The 21,978-nt window shown below is 43.7% G+C and overlaps 2 protein-coding genes across 5 annotated transcripts in view; one reads left to right on the top strand and one right to left on the bottom strand.

Moving 5' to 3' along the window:
• Nucleotides 1–93: 93 nt before the first annotated feature.
• Nucleotides 94–17,225, bottom strand: Hsl (hormone-sensitive lipase). Its single transcript, XM_089548179.1, has 8 exons — nt 16,216–17,225; nt 15,529–15,765; nt 10,491–10,673; nt 9,325–9,435; nt 7,463–7,607; nt 6,440–6,658; nt 5,259–5,929; nt 94–891 (listed from the first exon to the last, which is right to left on the bottom strand). The coding sequence occupies exons 1-8, from the start codon at nt 16,720–16,722 to the stop codon at nt 688–690; spliced, it is 2,277 nt and encodes a 758-aa protein (XP_089404305.1). The 5' UTR covers nt 16,723–17,225; the 3' UTR covers nt 94–687.
• A 75-nt stretch (nt 17,226–17,300) lies between these two features.
• LOC149339398 (DDB1- and CUL4-associated factor 8) overlaps nt 17,301–21,978 on the top strand; it is a 43,978-nt gene continuing 39,300 nt past the window's right edge. For 2 of the 4 annotated variants that reach the window (XM_089548171.1, XM_089548174.1), the window contains exons 1-2: nt 17,307–17,547; nt 18,664–19,029. In XM_089548171.1, coding sequence (XP_089404297.1) covers nt 18,711–19,029 — 319 coding nt within the window. In that variant the 5' untranslated portion in view covers nt 17,307–17,547; nt 18,664–18,710. Of the gene's footprint in view, nt 17,548–17,697; nt 17,877–18,663; nt 19,030–21,978 lie in introns of those variants that run through there. The other 2 variants (XM_089548172.1, XM_089548173.1) reach the window with 2 other exon arrangements.

Genomic DNA, 21,978 nt, shown 5'->3' with positions numbered 1-21,978 from the left:
ATCAACGTGGTACAGCTGCTCCAAGATCTGTTCCAAGCTCAGTGCTGAAATCATGAGGCACTATGGAGCCAGAAGAAAACACAGTAACAACCATTGATGGTTCCATGATTTTATTCTTGTGTCATTAATAAAAAGTAGTCATGCCAGTTCAGCTCATGAGGTAGAAAGAAAGCAGCAATGCCCAAGCTGCATTCACCGTTCAACATCAAAAATGACTACAGCATGCTAAAAAATATGTAGGAACATTCTACATTTTCCTCAATGGAAAAGCCATGTGAATTTTAAAAAAGTACACAAACCACACCTTAATTTAAACATGCCACTAAACAGCAGCTACAATGCCTTCTTATTTTGCAACACGAAAGCCCTTTAGTTCGCATTTTGTTCGAGGAAGCAAAACAAAGCATTAGCTTTAGTTACCTCCATTTAAACTGCGCTATATAAAAATAAAACTGTACCAAGAGCCAGCTCGATACATCTACAAATGTTCTCACTGGTAGGTTTTAAGATAAATTACACAAGTCACCACAGCACATTAAACTACAAAAATAATTACCTATTTGTGTGCCATGTAATATTTAAGTAAGGCCACACAAAAGAATGTTGTAAATATATCCCTGCTCACAGAAAATGTCAAAATAAAAAGCTTGTAAGGCACTGAGACAGCGTGTAGTTACACCGGGAACATTATAACACTGGGATATTGAGTGCCTGCTTGATCATCTGGACGCACCTCTTGGAACCTTCGTGGGCTTCTTTGCTAAAAGGCAGGAAATTAAGGAATGCATGTGGAAGGTTATCCAATATCTCCAGCTGCACACTGTTGTTTGCATTCCTCAGCCTCTTGGACAGCATAACAAGGTCATCCAAAGTTGGGTCCAGGTGAAGGCCCTGGAGGAAAAGCCATCGGTGCAAATAAGTGACATAACAATGCTTGCCTATAGCTGTTGAAAGCCACGTGCCCATCATACTCAATACTAAACAGCACTTCTTACGCCAGGGTACCCTGAAATTCCCCACTTTTTCCCAACTGCACAACAGTTTTTGCCGCCGCGGTGGCTCAGTGGCTATGGTACTCGGCTGCTGACCCAAAAGACGCGGGTTCGATCCCGGCCGCGGCGGCTGGAATTTCTTTGGAGGAGAAATTCTAGAGGCCCGTGTACTGTGCGATGTCAGTGCACGTTAAAGAACCCCAGGTGATCGAAATTTCCGGAGCCCTCCACTACGGCGTCTCTCATAGCCTTAGTCGCTTTGGGACGTTAAACCCCATAAACCAAACTAACCAACCAACAACAGTTTTTCTTACTTCACATGCACATGGCAAGTAGCATCTCAAATGAAACATCCTATAATATTGAACACCGAAATCGATCTTCCTCTGCCTTGTATCTGTTTTATTATGAAAAGTAAACATGACGTCATGACGTCACTTACTCCATGACATGACATCACGGACATGACGTCACTTACTCCTGTACCCTAATGCACAGTGACACTGCATTAACATTTAAAAGAAGGTACCTATCTGTGGAGCGAGTACACATCTTTGTGTTCTGCAGGAAAGCACTGAGGTAGAGACATGACTGTGCACTTTGACTGCATGTCAATGCTGTTGAGTTGAGAATTAACTGACAGGGGGTGTATAGCAGGTGTCGCACTTAACACGAGCGAAAGGTTTAAAAAAATGGCACATTACATCAGAATAAAACTGATGCAGTAATGCTGATTGCTTCAGTCAGCAAGCTGAAGTATGCTTTACAGCGTACTAACCAACAGTTTAGTAGAAATTATTCACTCAAATTTTAAGCCAATGAAGAAAGCCAAAAAGTTTAAATTAGAAAGTTGAAAAGCAAAAAAAGCACAAAGCCATCAATGAGCACAAGACTATTACCATTTATCACCACTGATAGCAACTGCACCTACATTAACCTGAGAAACCACACCAACAGCAAATATGGGAGCTCCGCCACCAGGTGTACACATTCCAACCACAGACAGTCTGTATTCCATGCACTTTCTTTCTAGCATAGAACACCTTCAATCTAAAACAAGCCATGAGCACTGCACTTTTAACCCACAAGTTGCAACCAAGTTTTACTTAGCTTGCTCTATAGCTAGGGGTTGGACTTTTCAGTTTTTATTTTTGAAAATGTGCAGACATTTTTCTGTTCATTTCAAAACACAATTTTCCTTTTTTTTTCCAGAGAATATTAATTCCTATGGAATAACCACGAGTGTTTTTTTTGGTGGTATATGTAACATCTCTGTAGGGTTAAAGTGAAGTGTAGGTTATCCTTGCTTAATCAATAAGAAAAGATTTGCCACGTGGAATGTGCTGGCCAAAGAAAAAGTAACAGTGTAGAAGTTAAGTGATCGGGCCACAAGCCAGAACTGCAAATTGAAGTTTATTTCTAAAAACTATGTAGCTTAAAAACAAAATACACAAGAACAGGCAAGCAACCCACACATAGACTTGCCATGTTTACGCAAGTGGAAACAGGCCTTTCTGTTTAGTTGCCTTCAAGTTGGAATAACTTTGTCTGGTTGTGATAAACGGATGTCTGGATTCCGCGCACTGCTCATTCCTTCACTCACGGAAAGAACTTGGAAAGCAACAAATTCTTCATAACACAGCATCAAATTAGATTAGAAAGAAGAAGTGACTGCAGCAAAAAAGAAGCCAGACGGCCTCGAATCATGCAGTCTGTATGAAGAAGACAGCGACGAAAATGCCGCTGAACTGTTGTGCAAGCCAGAACACGACACTTTTAGGAAAAACCTGTAAATGTTATGCACTGACGGTGACTTCTATGGTTAGAAATGTTGTTATCATCCTTACAAGCTGTGAAAAAATCCCCTTAACCCAGCAATGCCTCTAATAGGGTGATGACAGTCACTGAGCAAAAGTTGCTATTCTAGTACATGAAATTTGCCGAAGAATTGATGGAGCCACTCAGTCTGCATTTGGTGCTTGTCCAAAGTAGCCGAGCACCGCCTCAAAATGTAAAAGTGTACAACTTAGCCCAACAATTGTCTCACCACTCTCCCGATTTTCTCACTCTAATTTTCCTTGTAAACAACTGTAACTCAAAAGCCAGCAAGATGTGGCGTATGTCTCAAGGATACTGACCTTTTTCAGCAAAACCCGAATTTCGAAAAGTGAATTCGGTGCATGCTTTTTCGGTTTTCATTTATTTAGACCAAGAAATCCAACCCCTATCTATTGCACACAATCATGTGTTCAGAACAAGCCTGGAACACTGTGTAAGAAAACGGGCTCCGGGACGAGTGAATGGTGATTCGGGTGCATAGCTGCCATGCCTGCAAATGATTGTCTCATTTCACTATCATACATGACAGCACATGAGTGACTTACACCTCCACTAGTGTGGTCTTAAGCTACTGGGCAATAACAAAACTGAGCAGGTGGTTTGGTAGCCACTGGTTTGGTAGTGGGCGCAGACATGTATTCCCTGTCCCATAGCAACAACCACACACAATTATCATGCAATGTTATATGCATGCCATTCAGAACACTTGCGTGGGGAGGGCATAAACCACCCTCTGCTGCCTTTGGTTCCCCTGCAGTGATGCCACTGCAACAACCTTCTCTCTTTCCCTTCCCAAAGCTGGAAAGACACCCTCTCCACTGCTTAAGATGAGCCTACTTCTTCCGAGGTGTTCTTGTCTCTTGACACGAAGCCATGCACACGCATGAATCAAACATCTTCCACAGGGACCGCCACCGTCACCAAATCACCTGACCATCGTAAGCAACTGACTGCCTCAGGCTGTAAGCATACAGTCACACAGGGTAGGCTGAAGGTTTCTCTTTCCCATGCGCTCCCCTTCTTATGTTCTTTTTTCAACTCCGTACGCATGCAGAACGCTCCCTCACTGCAGTGGTTGTTGTTGTGTTGCCTTGTGTACTTGCTCAAGAGCAGTAAACACTCCTTCGAGTAGAAGACTCATGTTTGCCCCCTCTGGCCCATACCCGCCATGGTGGCAGCTCAGTGAACCACAAGTTCGGGATCACAGCTCTGACGCAGGTGCTAGAAGGCGACTACAGTAAAAGCTCGTTAATTCGACACTGACGGGACCGTGAAAAATTGTCGAATTACCCGAATGTCGAATTATCGAATGAACAACAAAAAACAATGTTTGCCGCAACAGGACGTACCTTTATTTGGCAAAGAAATCTGTTATCGTCGTCTGCTTTTTCGAGCGAATTTGAGCGACTACGATAGCTCTAACAGCAGCCAGGTGCTCCGCGGCACACGCGCCGTCAGGGATTTGTTCACAGAAGTCCTCCCACACAGACAAGGCTTCTGCGGCTTCTTTCACCGTGCACTTCGGCATTTGGGACAACTGCTCACAATCGTCACCTTCCGACGAATGGTCAGCGCCTGTCACTTTAATTATTTCATCCTCGGTCAGCTGACAGGACACAAAGGCGAGGCGCGCAGGCACTGCGTGCTACCCACTCGAAAGCAGCGCGGGGAGGAGGTGAGGTGAGCGCGGCTCTGGCCGCTTATCTGTTTCTTCAGCCAGCGTCCGCGCAGGACATGGTTGTTGCTGAGATGCCCGTCTTATCTTTTCTCTTTATCTTTCCTCTGATCTTTTAACTCTCCTCTATCTGCACGTGGCAGCGGTGGTGGCTCAGCTCGAGCCAGTAGGCAGGCCCGTGCAATTTCCTTTCACCCTTCTCTCAGTCGCATCAAAACAGCAACAACAAGCAGCGCAGTAAACACACTGACAAAGCGCGCAATCACCAATAAAGGTACCGTAAATAACCGCGATCATAGCGACTGCTGCGACACAACAAAGCACAAAAAAAAGACGCCAGCCACTTCGGCCGCCGCTAACCTCACTTCCCTCTCTCACGCTGCTGATGACGATGACCATAAGGATGGCCTATCAGCCGTATAGTAGTAGCGCCACTCGTGGCAGTGTTTTTTTCTTTATGCTCTCGGCGCACCGGCTTGGCGGGCTGCGGAGTGGAGTCGAATTAACCGACGCGCGGCAAAATTTGTTCGAATTAACGAGAGTTTCACCCCATAGACTCCTATGTATAATTGTAGGGACCGCGCGTGCGCGTCGAATTATCCGATTTTTCGAATTAACGGGGGTCGAATTAAAGAGCTTTCACTGTACTACTGCGTCTAGCCATTTGAGCATTATTACAAGAATAATCGAATGTCCCGGAGACATTTGTTCCTGACAGGACACGCCACAAGTACTCAGCTACAAGTTCTCACCACAAAGTAGCAAGGCGGCATCCGCTCGAGCATCCAGCCCGGAGCAAGGTATGGCGAGATGAACGGGTTGCTGGCCAGGATCTTCATGGTCTGGAACTTGCGGTCAAAGCGAGAGGCCCTGCGGAACCACGGAACAGCCAGGCCTTTCCTCTTCTTGCCGTTCTGGCCGCACAACAGCTCCCAGCTGGCCAGCACATGCCTCTGGTACACGTGGCTGGCACTGAGCACAGTGGCCAGTGCCCGCACCCAGTAGGTGGCAGCCCGGCAGCACCGGTTGCGTACGGGAAACGTCAGGTCCACCGGCATCTCCAGCACCACGTGGTCATCCTCTGGCTGCTCGGCCGCGAACAGGACATTAGTATCGTCGCACTGGGATGCAAAGCGGCAGAGATACTGACTTGGCAGCTCGCCCGCGACTTCAAGCTGCACGACATTCTTTGTCCGTGTCAAAGGCATCTTGGCCTTCATTGTTGGTGAGATGTTGCCCGTAGAGTTGTCTGTCTCAGTGGCATCGTCTACTGTAGGTTCTGCACTTGAGACATGAGCAGTTTCTCTAGGAGTGTGGTCAGACTCTGATGTGCTGTCTACCCCATTTTGTAGACACACTGACTTCGCAGGCGGTGCTTTGGGACATGGCTTCATGTCCGGCTCCGGAACACAGCCAATGTACGCTGCAATAAGATGAGAGGCTTCATAAAGAAATGCAGCAAGCACTCAAACTAGGCAAGCCCCCTGTAAATCTGCACAAGCTAGCTACGTAGTGTGATAATATATTCCAGCTCCAAGCAAAAGCTAAAGACAGTAAGTTATATGACACCCAATGCAAAGGTATAAATAAATTTAATTCTACTCTTACAGCTAGATTTGAAAACTTACAGTAAACTGTAACTGGACTTTGTATAAATTCCAGCATGATAAATGGCAAACTACTACAAGCTCTTTATATTACATACCTGATGTCTAAAATTTTGCATATGTTCAATGATTTCACGTGAAACACACTTACTACACTTACCTACATGCACTGAGAATGAGGAAAGCATTCACGTTTTTTTACTACATGAGAAACATGCATGCCATATTATCATTATCAAGACAAGCTGTAGACTTATAGTCAACAAGAACGACTGCCTTGGAAAGAAAACAAATGAAGACGGTACCCCATCATGGCTGTGGCTTACCATGAAGGCAGGTCAGCATGAAGCCAAGAGGGAGCAAGGGGTCCACAGCACACAGAATCCTTGAGGGTGATGGCGCCATACTGAGCATGACGGGTGTGTACGCAGCAAACGCCCCACTGGGGCGCCGAATGTTCAGTTCAATGGTCTTCAAGCAAAGTGCAAGCATCAGATTTCCTCCTGCACTATCACCAGCCACACAGATGTTTTCACCAGTCCAGCCTGCAAAAAAAAGGAAGGAAAAAAAAATTAATTGCAATCACATAACTGGTAATGCAAAAATCAACGCTAGCTGGCATGCGAAATTGATCATGCACAAAAAAGATGTGCATGATGGCCCATGTGGCCATGCTCAACTGCGAAATGCCTACTAATACAAACATGCCTTTTCTAGTAACCTTAGCTCCATTTTTTTTAGGAAAGTAAGCATGAGATGCAGGGCACAGGCTATGTTCGTGGGGGTGGTCATGTAACCTCATCCCCCTTCTGGGGTGCCTAGTCGAGCAGCCCATGTAGGGAGCCCATCCTGCTTGCTCCCTTCGACGGTCCCATTACATGTTAGACATAATAATATTAAATACTGTAATGTCTCCCTCTTGCTCAGCTCTGTGCTGACCTGAGCAGCCTGGCATTTGCACCCAGTGTCAAGTTTTTCAGCAATTATTACAGTGCAAGTTTGCTTTTTCTGGAAGCAGTGTACTGTTTGTATGAGTAAAACCCATCCCCACTGACATCCCGACCTTACAGCTTCCATGCACTCTGTGAGCCAATGCTATGACCTTGCTATGACATTTCTCAGTCATAAAAGAGTTACGAGCACATTTACATCTCCACATGACAAGTGCTCATCATTTGGGATGAGCACAAGAACCCATGTCAAGTTTCAGGAGCTGCACACAACTTAAGCAGGAGCATGAAAACTCATCTAAGACATTAGCTATGTAGCAGTCATCTCAGTCATGACCACCATCACAGCTGTCTGCCCAATTGTTCCCTTGACAAGTGTTGACAACGTTGGCAGCTTACCAAGCTTCTCATGGTTGATAAGCGCCCATGCGTAAACATGCAACACTTCCTCAAGGGCCCGGGGAAATGGAGCCTCTGGAGACAGGGAGTAGTCCACTGTCAGGATGGGAACGTCAAGGTCCTTGGCCCAGTCCCTCAAGTAGATCTGGAGCATCAAACAACAAGGAGAAACCAAAACAGAGCTTAATTTAAAAAAATAAATGGTCATGTTTGAAAAGTGATAAATGTGGAAAATATTCAGGCACAAGAATAAAAAGAAAAGCCTGAAGTGGAAGGTAGCAAAAGGTACCGGGAAGGCTGACGTTTCACAAACTAACAATTAGGAGTGATCTCCACACTGCTAATCAAATATGTTGCAAAACAACTTAGCTAATTCTTGACAGCATATGAGTGGTTTAGTACATGTTTGTCAGTATGAACATTACGTCTGATTGAAAGACGAATAACCAGGCAGAAGAAACTACATAAAACACATTTTCAACTTTCTCATTTTAGCTAAAAACAATGAAAAGCATTTGCCACCAAGAAAACATGAAAGTTAACATAAAATGCAGCTTCAAGACACATTGGGCCCCAGCAAAAAGGACTGATATCGAAGTGAATTTAACCCATACACGCCGAAACTTCAGAAACTTGAAAAAATTTAAATATTTTCATTATAAAATGCTTATTTCACTTCACAATTCAATTGTTATACTGGTGGAAATATTTTTCTGAACACAGACTTTAGAGCCATCCTGCAATGTAGGATACTAGGCCAATTTGCTACCTGCTACGTGCGGTAAAGCTTCAAACATTTCACGTCGACGACTTTAAAATCACATTTCCCATCATTTGCGGTGGTTTCCTTACAACAATGCACAAAAATTATTTGTTATTCTTGCAGAATTACAATGTAGCCGATGGGGTCGAATTTCAAAGGATCTTTCACATAACATAACCCTTGCACAGCAATAGTTTAGACCCTCTTGAACCCACGCTGGCGGGAGCAAGCTTTTACGCAATAAACTTTTACAGCTACTGCACAAAATAGCGGTGTTCCACGTGCAGGATCCAAGGCATATATGGGCTAATACTGGCTTGTGCTGATGTTTTCTGATAAAGACTCCCCTAGTTAGTCAATATCCGTACAATGACTTGTAGTTGCCTGACGAGTTACCTTAGCTATACATTTCAATACTCAATACAAATACAAAAGCTGGAGCTACAAGATTTCATGCCCAACAAAGGCTAACATTCATAGACTGGCTGCACAATTCGGCTGTAGTTATGCTCACCAACACTCAATATGAATCTACTTGTTAGAACTAGACTCCATCAAGAAGCTGTGCTAACCTATCCATTCTAAGGGGGAAAAATAATTTCTGTAAAAGAGCTAACCTCGGGCAACCCAGAACTTCTTTTAAAAGATTCCTTTTTATGCACAACTCAAACCTGCAATTGCAACTACCCTTAGGTAGCCTAGGATTGCTTTAGTTTTGGTTAACTTGTCACTCATGTGGTTGCCTCACTGACCGGAAGTGACCTTTTGTTACCATCTGAGAGTGGAACGAATTTCTCTTTAACCTTAATCCACATTAACATCAGCCATATGGCTATGTTCAAAGCATGCATCCTTCCCTTTCACCAGGTTAATTCTAGGCAAAAACAAACTGGACTTGAATGCATTATGCTATACCAGTGTATCAAAAAAAGAGCACAGTTGTGTTACAGACAGAGAACAAACAACTTAACCATACAGAATGGTAACAAAAAATAAGCAAAGAGGAAATTAAATAAAAGTAAAAAAAAGCACTTAATTAAATAGAGTGTAGAGTATGTAAAAGATCAAGGCAAAGGCTCACAACACAAGAAATGCCTACCTCATGGGAATCTGGTGTTTGGGACACAAACCCACCGCCATGGCAGTGAAGCAGGAGACCCTTAGATGCCGGATTTGGACTAGAAAACCATCGGCTTCCTGTTACAGCTTCCTAAAAACAGGAGTGTCAATCGGTCGTGTGAAAACAAAGCAACAATGGTACGCTGCCTTTAAACCATTTTTTAAGGCTTGCACAGGCCCACTTAGTAATACAAATAGAGTTTACGAAACACATCACTGTTTCTCAGTTTTGGTACCACAACAGCTTTTCAGTAATTCAACACCTACTGCAGTGCTTCATGCAGCTGAGACAGCTACTCAGGGCTATCTCGTTGCTAAAAACGTACAACATTCACTGGATGCATCATCTTTGTTTCAACCTCTAAACTGGCGTTAGAACACATCTGTTGGCATCCCAAGAAACAGTCAACAATAGCAATGAGAAAGTTGCTTCCAATAAAGCCACCACAAAAACAATGCTTTTGACAGCTGTTTAGTAAAAAAAGCGTATGGGAAGATTGTTTTCTACTTTTCTAAATAGACTCAGTGACATTGTGGAAAATACGAAGTGCCCACAAGTTTCCTTCAACACGCCCAATACCACTACTCTAAAGCGATTAGCTTTATGATTTTTGGGTACATTTCAGAGATAATTTAAAGATGGCCAGGCAGACATCTCCTTAGTAAAACATGAGACACTACATGAGACATTGCAGGGCATTTTTGGAGCAATGCGTCCCCACCAAAATTTCTTTGACACAGATAACAGGAGCAAACAAATGTAATGAACAAAATTTTGCCTTTGCCATTTCAATAAACTCAAAAACTCCACTCCATTTGTTCTTGAATTGCACGTCTGTAAGCAGCTCTCTGCTGACAAATGTCACAGCCTACCTACCCACTGGAAGACTTGCACAGTTCAAAAGGTGATTAAACTTTCAAGGACCCGAAAACACATTTTGCTCTCCAATTCAGCACCAAAATCACACAAGTGAAAAGAAGCACAAAACTAACACACAACATAACCAACTACTGCATACACAAAACTTCGTAATTACATTACACGGTGTGTAATTAAATCTTTAATAAAACAGAGAAGCACCTATACGCATCCCCACTGAGAAAACAGCACTGTCTTTATTCAGTCAGATGCTGAGCTAAACTCACCTGTCCTTTTCTCCACCGGTATGAGAGCAAACGGCACCGAACTGCAGCCTTTGGCAGATGTGAGGAGGGCACAGGAATGTCTACCCAAGCCATCCCATTTTCACTTGGTAATCGCTGCACTTTTGCTGGCACACTGACCACTTCACAAACCTCCAGTGAAGGGCAGATCCACTGAGGTACACGCTGCAGGGAGACAAAGATGCAAGTTGCAATGTGCACAACATGACTCCAGAGCTCCCCTCAAAACAGATGCTCAGCAGAGATAAAACACGTGCACAAGTGCAATCCGGACTGTGTTTAAACAGCCCGAACTACTTTTTCTGCCACCTCAACAATGTTGCCGGACCTTCACTGCTTTTATCTCGAAATAACGCAGTGGGGGAAGGAGGAAAAAAAAAAGAGAAACAGCAACATGGAGCCTGATATAGCTGTCTTGCCTTTGTAACATGTAAAGAACAAGAAAAGTAAAACAAAGTTACTTGGCAGAAACCAGACTGCATTCTTCAGAAAAGAAGAGTACCTTTAAGTATAACAGCATAAATCAAGTATCCTCTCAGCAGTAAACTTTAAATAACCGAACAGCCAAAGCAACTCTCTCACATGCAAGAGCACATACACATGCAACGCATCTATGAGTGACATGTTATCAAACAGCTGTTATATTTTTATAACAGTAAACATTTAATATAGAAATTGTCAGGCTCTCTCAGGGGGTTTATCTGAACTTAAAAGGTGCACAAACCACATCACATAACCAAATACAACCATCAAGCACATTATTCTGACCAATTTCACTGTGCATTAGGTCTTCTCTCTTGCCAAAAAATGTCTGATCAATACCCTTTCTGTATATCGTAGGTCTCTGTATGTTGAGAGCAATCAACAGAAATATTAATGTATAAATGTTTTAGATGCCCACAGGATGTTCGAAGAGGTTACTTGGTTTCATTAGCAATGATAAAACCCAATGAATTCACGCATATTAAATTATTTTCAGTGTGGCACTGCTTAGACTCAGGCTTCAAGCAAGCATTTATGTACACAGACAAATGTTTCATAGCCGTTTACTTTGGCATGGTGGGTATAGCTCTATTCACAGCTTTGTGCCACTGAAAATTTTTATTTCGATTAGATTTACTAGAAAACGATAAGCAAATCTTTAGGGGAAAATTTATCCAACAGAACAGAGGCATATGGCATTTGCCATAATACCTCTAAGGTCTGCTCTTTTCTCTCCGGTTCATAAAGCCAAAATTTTCTTTTTGCATGGCAGGCATATAAAAGATCCATGTGTAGGGTCAATAACTTCAAAGAGGCAACCAAAACTGCACACTCAGTGGAATGAATGCCCTATGAATAGACCTGGACTGCATCAAACAACAAACATGCGTCACAATTTCCATAGACGTCCTTTAGCAGCACTTTTTTGAGTGGGCTGCAGAATCACGAGGATGAAGAGTTGACGTTTATGTATACCAGATATGCATAAACCCAAATGCACAAAACCAAACGCACAAGCGTGTTTTTGATGAGTTCACCCAACTCCAGATGTGTGCAGTTTTATCAGCATGGCCACAGGGTTCAATAACTTAGTGATATCATATGGTACTATCATATGTTTTCAAGACAAGTGGTGTAAGATAATCTAACATATATCTCACAGTAAATGCTTTAAAGAAACAGAACTGTTATCATTTTAAGACTTTTACACAGTGTGCCAAGGAGAATGGATAACCCTTGCAAGTACAACTGCACATTTAAAAAAGTGAAACATATCGTTATCCCAATTAAAGTTCACTTTAGTAAGGATCTAGTGAGAGTAACAGCAATGATTCGAGAATTTTACGGCAACATCACACTGTTTTTTTCCTCTCAAGGCTAAAAAAATATTGCAATAAATAATAATATCTTCATTTACTTGCTTTGTCACTTCTATTATTTTAATCCTGAGAATTTCGATCATGTGCATGAAAAGAAATTTGACAACTGTCACGCTCATCTCTTTACTGTCTACAGCCTGATACTTATACTACTACACAGTCGTTACAGCTGGGCAGTATTTTTTGCATTAGAATCAGTGAGAAAAACAGCTACTCTTAACAACAAATGTCCCATGAAACATTTATTCCTGTACTTCAGTTATTTTATTATGTTAGGCAAAGAGTTGCAAAGCGTTTTCATTTTTGCACTTTAATTTTTTTTACAAGCGGAATTTTTACCGCTTGCTAGTTCCTATTAAGAGTACAAGCAAATAATGAACTTTCATTAATTTCTCACTTGCCAACAATGTACTATGGGCAATCAATATTAATTAAGGTTGTGGCACTTCAAACTTCAAACTTGCCAAATATTAATGAAAAATCTGGACTGTCGCACACCCCCAAGCAAGCACCCTGGAAATAAGAAGTCCATCCAGCTCTTCAGTGTGCATCACAAGTAGTACACCCATCAATTACAGGATGTACAAGAATTTGCACCTTCCATAGGTCAGACATACCACAAAACTTTTGATGCCAATGGTCCTGTTAACTAAACAAACTAAAACTGGCATGCAACCCGAGTAGCAGATCTTGTCCGGAGGTACAAATTGCCACTCTGTGATTCTCTTTAGAGCAAATGATGCAGAGACCGACAACCTATTAAAAGAAATGTAGCGTCATAACCAGGGACCCAACAACATTTCTCTAGGGACGGCAGTGCCCCCCCACCAGTGTCTAACTGCTTTGCACTCAAATCAGATTTCTGACAAATGCTTCAGTTCTAGGACATTATTAACGCAAAGCACAGTGGGGCCAAGGTATGTAACTGGCTTGGTAGCCAGTCATAAAGCCTTTCAAACCGTTAAAAAACCAGTTATGTCCCAACAGAAACCGCTGATCGGCAGACCCCTTTTCATGAGCACGATTAGGAGAACTGAAACAGAGGAGGCACAAACTTTTTTAGTGCAGTTGATCACTCCTTGCGTTCACATCTTATCAAGCTGCCTACTTCGATTCAAGTTTTATATGCATTAACAAATACACCTTTGAACAGTGCAAAACAAGAAAAATATAAACAAAAATACAAAATTTATTCTGTGAATAAAACATGAAATAAATAAACAAATTACAAAACAAACTCCAAGTCCTGCCACCCCTCCCCACTAAAAAAAAAAGTTCCAGAGTCCGTGGTCATAACCCTTATCCAACCATGTCCAAATGTATGAGCTTTGTGCTTGCCTCTACAGCCACTGACCCAAGCAATGCTCTTTCTTTCCTCATGGCCAGTCACCGTAACTGCAACCTTTTCCTCAAAGTCTTAGACACTGAAAGCAAGCAAAGTTTCCTTGTTCGTATGGAGGAAGATAATCAGCAACTGCCTCCATCATTGAATTATTCTTTGACTGCAATGAATTAGTGCAACTCATTTCCATCGCTGTGAACAGCAAAAAAGCCAGTGCATATAAATTCCATGCTCAAAGAAACGGCACTTCAGTCCATGCACATCGCACTCATGAAAAAAAAAATATATATGGCACCTTACAGAGCGCAATGTGCCAAACTTAGCAGCCTGAGAGAGCAAAGAAAGTTGGAATGGATGTGAATGAATGCAGAAGCAATAAAGTGTCTACCGGGCTGACTATAAACACACAACTTTGATGCAAAGACAAGAAAGCTGACGAGCGACCATCAATGGTTAAAAAAGTAGAGACTAATATATTAGACAGCATACTCAAACCCCTGAAATTTAGTTCTGAAGCCAGTGAAGCTGTGCATAAAAGCTGATGAGCAACATTTGAGTCCTCTAAATGAAACTTTTTGGAAAATCCTCCCTGTAGTTTGGTGCACATCACAATGCAAAAATAAAGCAAGTTATTCATTAGGCAACAGCACCATATATGCAAGGGGGCCCTTATTTTCAAACGAGAGGCAAGATGCGACGCAATAGACATGATGTACGGGTGGAACAAGGCTGGTGATAATGCAGTATGTATCTTGTGTGGTGAAGGTGGCACGCGACACAGGTTAGTTTGTTCTGGTGATAAGAAAAACTGCTGCTGGTGAGATATTGACATGCAGAGAAGCCAAGTTTGCAATCAGCATGAGATAGCATCATGCGAAAACACAAACTGTGATTAGAGGAGTTAGCTGCCGTACAGAGAACATGCCAAAGTCAGAGAAAAAATGCAGAAAAAGCCTTCCATATTGGACATGATGATTCACTTCACCGGATGTTAGAACGTCCGCTTCCTTAACTGCCTGAATAAGTGGAAAACTCGGAGCTTAGAAATAAGTGTTGATGAATGTAATTCATGCAGTAAGCCAAACAACATAGAAAGGACGTAACGTAAATGACTAGAAGGTACAAAAAATAAACATGTGCTCCCAATCTTTGTGCTAGGCAACGCACTTACTGATATATTTTTTATTCTTTTACAACTATCAGATTGTTGCCCTATCAGACTGTTGCCCTCGACAACCTGAGTCATCTCTTGCATAGAAAACGAAAGTGTGAAAGGCATATCTCATATCGGCTGACAGAAACGTAAAGCACAGGGTGATATGAATGGCTTTCCCTACACTAGAAGAAAACGACAGAAGCTTCTTGTTTCTTTGACGTTAGAAGTGCTTCGCACCAAATGACTTCTAAGCGATCCCGATGGCAAATAAATGGCCAGAAAACTCCCAGAAAAATCTGAAAATACACCTCTCCAATACAAGCACCTTTTTACGGATGCAATATTAAGCTAACATAAGCGCTAATTATCCTCCCCCTCCAATTAAGTGACACTGTTTCAGGGAATAAAGGTGTGCTAATATCACATGACTGTTATATATGTGATTAATTAATATCCAAGGTCAAATAGCAACCGTAGTGGCCATCAACTGTTGCTCACCTTACCCGCTTTAGGAAGCGTGCTCGAATTCACCAGACATTTTTTTTACCTCAAGTACCAAACTGCCCGAAAGGAGTGCATTGCCACTGAGCACATGTTGAAAGGACAATGTCAGCAAGCAGAGCATAGTAAGTGTTCTGCACAAGAAAGACTATGACATGCCTTGAGAAGATTTCCTTCATTGAGACTCCAGAAAGACTTGAGAAACTCCAAAGATGCATTCTGAGTAACGTCAACAATGTGGTTGGCTCTGGCTTCCGGGTTGAGTGTGTATTTGCCACAGTTAATAAGTGAGGCTGCGGCATGGGCCAGCGCTCCTCCAGACTGGCGGTACTGGTCACTGAATGAGGCCATGACGATGTTGAGTCCGGTGATGATGCGCCGCATCGACTCGCAAAACTGAAAGGAAACAGCAGTAATTGTTTATGCCATACATCAAGGCTTGTACTCCTCAGAGATTCCTTACTTTCTTCAATATCCACACCATCTTTACTTCAATATAAGAATGTACGTCAATCAAGTATGGTAACAACAGCACCAACATTATATAGATTACGCCTTCTGTGCATTTGACGTGACCATCCTGCTCCCTAGCTGTTAAGCACCCATGGCAAAGAAGCCACTCAACATGAAATTTGCAAAAGTTAGCAAATAATGTCCACCGACAGCAATATGTACGGACACACCTGCTATGGTTTTAAAGGCTGGCTGCAAACAGTTTAATTTATAGTAATTCACGTTATACGAAGAAGTTACGTCATTTTCGTGCAATAAAAACTACCAGGTAGAAAACACGTAGGCAGCACTACTCAAAATGAAGAAATTATTAGAAGGGCAAGGTTGACTCACATAAAAGCCAGCCAGTCTCCCATAGAAGCCGACTTGTGGAAGGGACCCATACTCTTCCAGGAGTTCTCTTATGCTCAGCTTCTCGCCGACGAACAAATCGCCCACTGTTCCGACGTCAAGCATTCGTCGCAAAAACTGGGCGCTCACTTGCATTCCAGCAACCACGCTCAAATGTGCCTCGAGTTCCTTCTGGTAAAAGTCTGCCCTGAAGAACATCGAGTCTCTGCTGGCGATAACGTGCCGGCAGAGTTTAATGCAGATGGGAAGGAACCTGTTCACAATGATCAGCGACGTCCTGTACCCATTCCCAGGTGTTCCGGGATCGAAGTCGTACAGGTGAGCCTTGGCAGCGATCAACGCGCAGTCTTCACGCAGTTGCATGACCGCGTCGTGCAGATCGCTGAATTGATTGGAGAAGCGCTGTCCGATGTCGGACTGTGCAGTTTCAAAGTAGTCCACATTGTCTTCGATGAGCGACAGAAGCTCTACGCACTTCTCTTCGTCCATTGTGGTCGATGCAAATGGGTTTCTGATCTGCTGATCATGCGCACGTCATATTGCGAAACACGGGAACTCCACTGACGTCTTATCGCGCTCGACGACAGGCAACTAACCGAGATATGTTCCTTGTTGCAAGCACGAAAGTCACCCTTCAGCAGTGGCACTTTACAAACTTTCCAGCCGTCACTGACTGACAGCCTGCTTCCATGCGAGGGAGAAAAAAGAATCGAAGACTGAACCTTGAATCTGGAGAGAAATGTTGACATCCGAATGAATTACATTATGCGATCTCGAAGGGAAACCGTCGAGGTCTTCAAGCGTTCCAAGACCCAAATAGATTTGGCCACGGCATCACGGAACCTCCGACGCACCGGATAGAAAACAAAGCGAACTGGCGAAACACGAACTGGCCGTACGGCCTCTGTGATCCGGCTGCCCCCGCCACCGGTAACGCAAGAGCAAATGCATGCGGATAGCGCATCAGCAAAGCAAAACAAAAAAGTCTCGAAACAAAGCGCAAACGAAAGCAACAAAACCAATAAAAAGTAACAAAAAAAGCGGAAACAGTGCATGCCCTCTGGTGTCGGAAATTAAAGGCGTATTTGGCTGCTCCTGCCTTTGGCAGGGCTTTACTGATGTTCAGGATGTAACACGTATTCGATTTATTGTTTGCAAAATTCTTTTCGTCAGGAAGCTGGTCTGTGTCAGCGAATGTGGAGTGGTATGTAAAGGAGGCGCTCGTACAACACTCGCGTCAGAACAACAAGCATCAGCTGTGTAGGTTCTAAACACTGCGCGAAGCGCAATGCGAGCTGGAAAGATATCGGAAAGGTTGGTAGTGCGTGCTTTCCATCTCGCATAAAATTGGCGTTGATGCGCTGGTGGAGTCGTGTGTTAGTGACAATTAACAGCGTAATCATTTTCAGCGGTACTCATAAACATGGTGGATAGGTGCCAAAATAGCGTCTGGCTCTGCGCATCTCTAGGCTTAACCTTGCAAAAAATGGCAGTCGTCGTGCGTGTTCCTCCGTTTGTTTTGAACGGATGAAAGATGCGCATGCCAAGTTCCTGGCTGAACAGCGTAGCTCGTTTTCGCACAAAAGGCTTGCGGTGATCTCGGAGTTGTTACAGTGGTGCTGCAAACGTGGTGTTGGACGAAGGTGCGAGAATTAGTTACGTAATTTTGTTCACGTACGATGGAGCACTCCGAAAACATCGCGACAGTATGTTAACCTCGGTTCGTCAGAAAACGTGAGAGAAATCGTTTTAATCGGGACATATAAAAAGGATAGTAATGAAACTGGTAAATTGTTCTGAGTAGCATCGTTGCATCTGTCTGTCGTTCATTTAAGCCAGCGTATCGTGCTTTCGAATGTTAATTTTTGTGGACGCGGTATGCATTTTTGCTGTAATATGCATCTTCCTCCTCTGTAGCTGTTTAATTATTTGGTATAAAACCAGGTTGACGAAGCAGGCGGTGGTAGTCGATAGGATAAGTTGTTACGCTGGCTGTGTGGCGGCAATCGGCATCAAGGATCACACTAGTACGTCATATTGCTTATGAGAAACCCTGCATCATGTACCACCGATTACAGCATATGCAGTAACTAGGCAGTTCCTTGCGCATTGGCTTAGACAGTGCATAGCTCTGCTCTGGTGGTACCTGGCCAGATTGCAGTGAGGTCGTGTGACTTCTGGAACGGTTCATGTTAATACTCCTGCATTATTATAATGTGAATACTGTTGTTGTAAACATACAAACACACCAGTGCAGTTTTATTTTACAATGCTTCTTTCGCAATATCATGCTCGTAATTCAGGTATCAGTGAGAAAGTGCATATTAAAATGTACTCCATTTTTGATAGTATGCCATTGTTTTTATGCCTGTCATACCTTTCCTATTTTTTTTTATGCAGCAGAGTTATCTTTGCTTACTTTTGTTGCAGATGAAACTTATCGCAGCTGTGAAAAAAATCTTCTTTAAGCTTTGAAGATGAGTGCCAACAGTGGAGCAAGCGGTCACTGTGATGAGCCAACTGCCAATGCGGAGGCTAGCACAGATGAACAAGCCAACGACTGCAGGAGCCAGGGTGATTTGGATGGAAAGCCCCTGAGGAAGGATGACAGTGGCATTGGTATTGAACCAGCCGATGATCGGCCCGAAGCATCGTCTGCCCAGCCGGCTAACGGTGGCCAGGAGAGCCCTGACTCTGGTAACCAAGACTGCGCTGAGGCCGGGGCGCCAGAACGTCAAGAGACACCTGGCACAGCTGAGAAAAGGCCAACAACAGAAACGGAGGACGACAGTGATGGTAAGTAAACTTACAAAGATCAATGAGATCGGAGGTTTCTTTGATTTGGCTGCACTTTCTGCACCAGTTCAGGGATCGCAGCACTTCGTTTTGCCAGTGCAGCACGTGTTCTTAGCTGGCTTGCACCCTCCAGAGTGGAAATGCAGCTGTAGGGCAGCAATGTGGCGGTGCCCATGTGTAGGTTGGAGAAGCGGAAAAGATATTATAGGAGCCTCCTAATGAAATGATCATTTTTTTTGAAAGGAGGAAGTGAGTAACTGTTCGTGGTGTCATAATTAAGTGGTCAGTTCGAGCCCCATGGGGAACATTTCAGCACATATTCGTAAATTGCCTGTGCGTTTACATGCAACAGCCTTTTTTCTTCATTGAAGCAATTTCGTGGGGCTGGTTCAAGGCAGTACTTCATTGCAATTTGCTGCATGAATATTCTTCATGCGGTTTGGGATTTTGGCTGCTGTTGATGTCAGCGGCACGCTGTTGCTTGTAATACCAGGTCTGCACTCAACCATTCATTTTGGAAGCAGCCAGTGCCAAGCTGCTCTTGTAACTGTCTGAATTATGCTGCATGCTGGCATCACCGCCACGGAACTTCGCAGAACTAGTGCAGCGAATGCAGCCAAATCGAAGAGACTTGATAGACACAATTTTACGAGGGGTAGTTGGGAGAGAGCGAAATACTTTCGTGCACCTGCGCTAAATGCAGCACCCCACTGTTGCCACCCTCCACTGGGCTGTTAACCCAGTACACGGAGCAATATCGAGCCGCGTGGCTGCCAGTCAAGTGTGTGCTTGCGTCGGTACAACAAAAGCTGCAATGTTGTACGCAACTCCAGTGTCCTCTGGACATTTAATTTTTTATTGCGGGCTGATGTGAAGTCAAAGAAAAAAAAGTGCTGCCAGTGTGTACGTGTAGCTGTTATCCTGAGAACCTAGATTGGAATGCAGCTGTGATGTGTTCTTGTTTTACCACTTTCCCGCCAACTCTGAGTTACATTGGCAGTGGATGTCGATGGTGAACAGGAAAAACTTAAGTCAACAACTTGCTTGGGCATATGTACAGAGCACTTTGTGAATTAAATGCGGACAAACAGAAATGCCTAACTTTGGGCGCAAACGAAGCACAATGCTTAGCCTATCAACTACTCTGTACACAATTTTAGGAGACTGGACATTTGGATATTTCAGGCAAAGCTGTCTTAATTGAACGTTACACGATGCAGGGACTTTACAAATTTGGCCACACTCTGTATCATCACCCTGCTTGTTCACAAACATCGGATGCCACCTGGAAAAAAAAAAGCATACCAGTAGTATGAAAATAATTGAATGTGCATAGCATGGCATGAATGACAGCAGTGGCGCTATCTTTTTACCCAGCTGCAAAGCGCACACCAATAAACCAGCGGCAACTAAAGAAGTTATGACGCACGGCGTGCACTAGACAATGAACTCTGTGGCATGCATTGTGTGAAAGCACATCGAATGCGCTGTAAATAGGTCCCCTGAGGTAGACAATACATAACCTTGCCAAACATACAACAAACGTGGCACCTTGAGCTGTGCCCCTCCCCAACCGAGATTGGAACTCTGAACATGGGCACGGCAATTCAGCCTCCCCGTAAGCAGTAACAGCGTTACTTTAACATACTAGCCTATCACTTTTTAACCTACTGTAACCCAGGCAACCTACGAGTATTTGTGAACTAGTGAGCGCTGGCGGAAGCACAGTAGGTGCGCGAATGACTATTGCTTTCAGTGAATTGACTTGGATCGCTCATTCTGGGCTGTATGCCAGGGCTGTATGCATTGTACAGCCCTGCGTGAGTGGCAGTAGGGACAAAATTTCAATTTCATCGCACGTGCCACCGCAAGCAGACATTCCAAATATCAGGTGTGGATTTGTTTCGGTCACATAGCTCACTGTTGTCTCCAATATTGAATTTGTGAACGACGTGACTCTGTATAAGCTCTGCAGTCTAAATTACCACACCTGCCATGGCCAAGCAAGCAGCGAGAGCATTCATGAAAAACCATGCTCCTCTAAATCTCAGCTGTTTGATTGCGCTCACAGATTTTGACTTTCAACAGATTTTTCTTTTCAATCCATGTAATACTGTGTCACATTTACACTATAGACATGATTTATGGTTCATGGGGGTTTAACATCCCGAAGTGAATGAGGCTATGAGGGAGGCCATAGTGAAGGGCTCCGGAAATTTCGACCACATGGTGTTCTTCAACATGCACTGACATCACACATTGCACAGACCTCTAGAATTTCGCCTCCATCGAAAGTCAGCCACCATAGCGGGGATTGAACCCGCGTCTTTCGGGTCAGCAGCCGAGCACCTTAACCACTGAGCCCCCATGCAAAAATTCTAGGTTTGTCACGAATACAGCAGGCAGACTACACTATCAACGATCACGCACTGCTCCATCAGCAGCCGAAGAGCTGTAGATTACCAGCCCAAGATGTCATCGGGTGCAGGCGACGCTTGGGTATAACGAACATGGCTGCACCCGCTTATCGAAACTAAGGCATAGGTTGCCCTCATGCGATATCAGTGATGCAGTGATGATGAACCATGCATAGCCTCTCCTATAGTGCACTTCTGTAGCTTCCATTACCTTACTATACATAGGTTGCACCAGTGTCGTAGTGGATGTCTTATTTGAGACCAGAATCCCAGCGAAAACTTGCATTTTTCTAATCCACTTATCGCCACCATCTTTGACCTGCACCGTGGAAACTATTCTCCATGCTCAATCATGGCACCTGTGGCATCACATGCAACGCATGTATTCATTTGACCGGGGTCTTCTTTGGATGTTTAAGTTGTTAGCGTGCTACTTTATCTCTGTTTATGAGCGCTCTGCAGCAGCTGAACTCAGTCATTGTGGGTTGCTGTCACTGCTTTCTGTGATCAGAGCTGCTCTGTCGCCTGCTAC

Source organism: Amblyomma mixtum, chromosome 6 (assembly GCF_055824585.1).
Source record: "Amblyomma mixtum isolate Tamu chromosome 6, ASM5582458v1, whole genome shotgun sequence".
Lineage (NCBI taxonomy): Eukaryota > Metazoa > Arthropoda > Arachnida > Ixodida > Ixodidae > Amblyomma > Amblyomma mixtum.
This window is presented reverse-complemented; position numbering and strand designations above follow the sequence as displayed.

Bases quoted from the DNA above. Each gene is read 5' to 3' on its own strand.
- Hsl (XM_089548179.1), bottom strand. From the start codon at position 16,722: ATGGACGAAGAGAAGTGCGTAGAGCTTCTGTCGCTCATCGAAGACAAT. The intron at 5,930-6,439 runs GTAAGCCACAGC...ATCTTATTGCAG, and splicing joins CATGCTGACCTGCCTTCATG to CGTACATTGGCTGTGTTCCG. The intron at 892-5,258 runs GTGAGAACTTGT...CTTTTCCTCCAG, and splicing joins TGCCGCCTTGCTACTTTGTG to GGCCTTCACCTGGACCCAAC.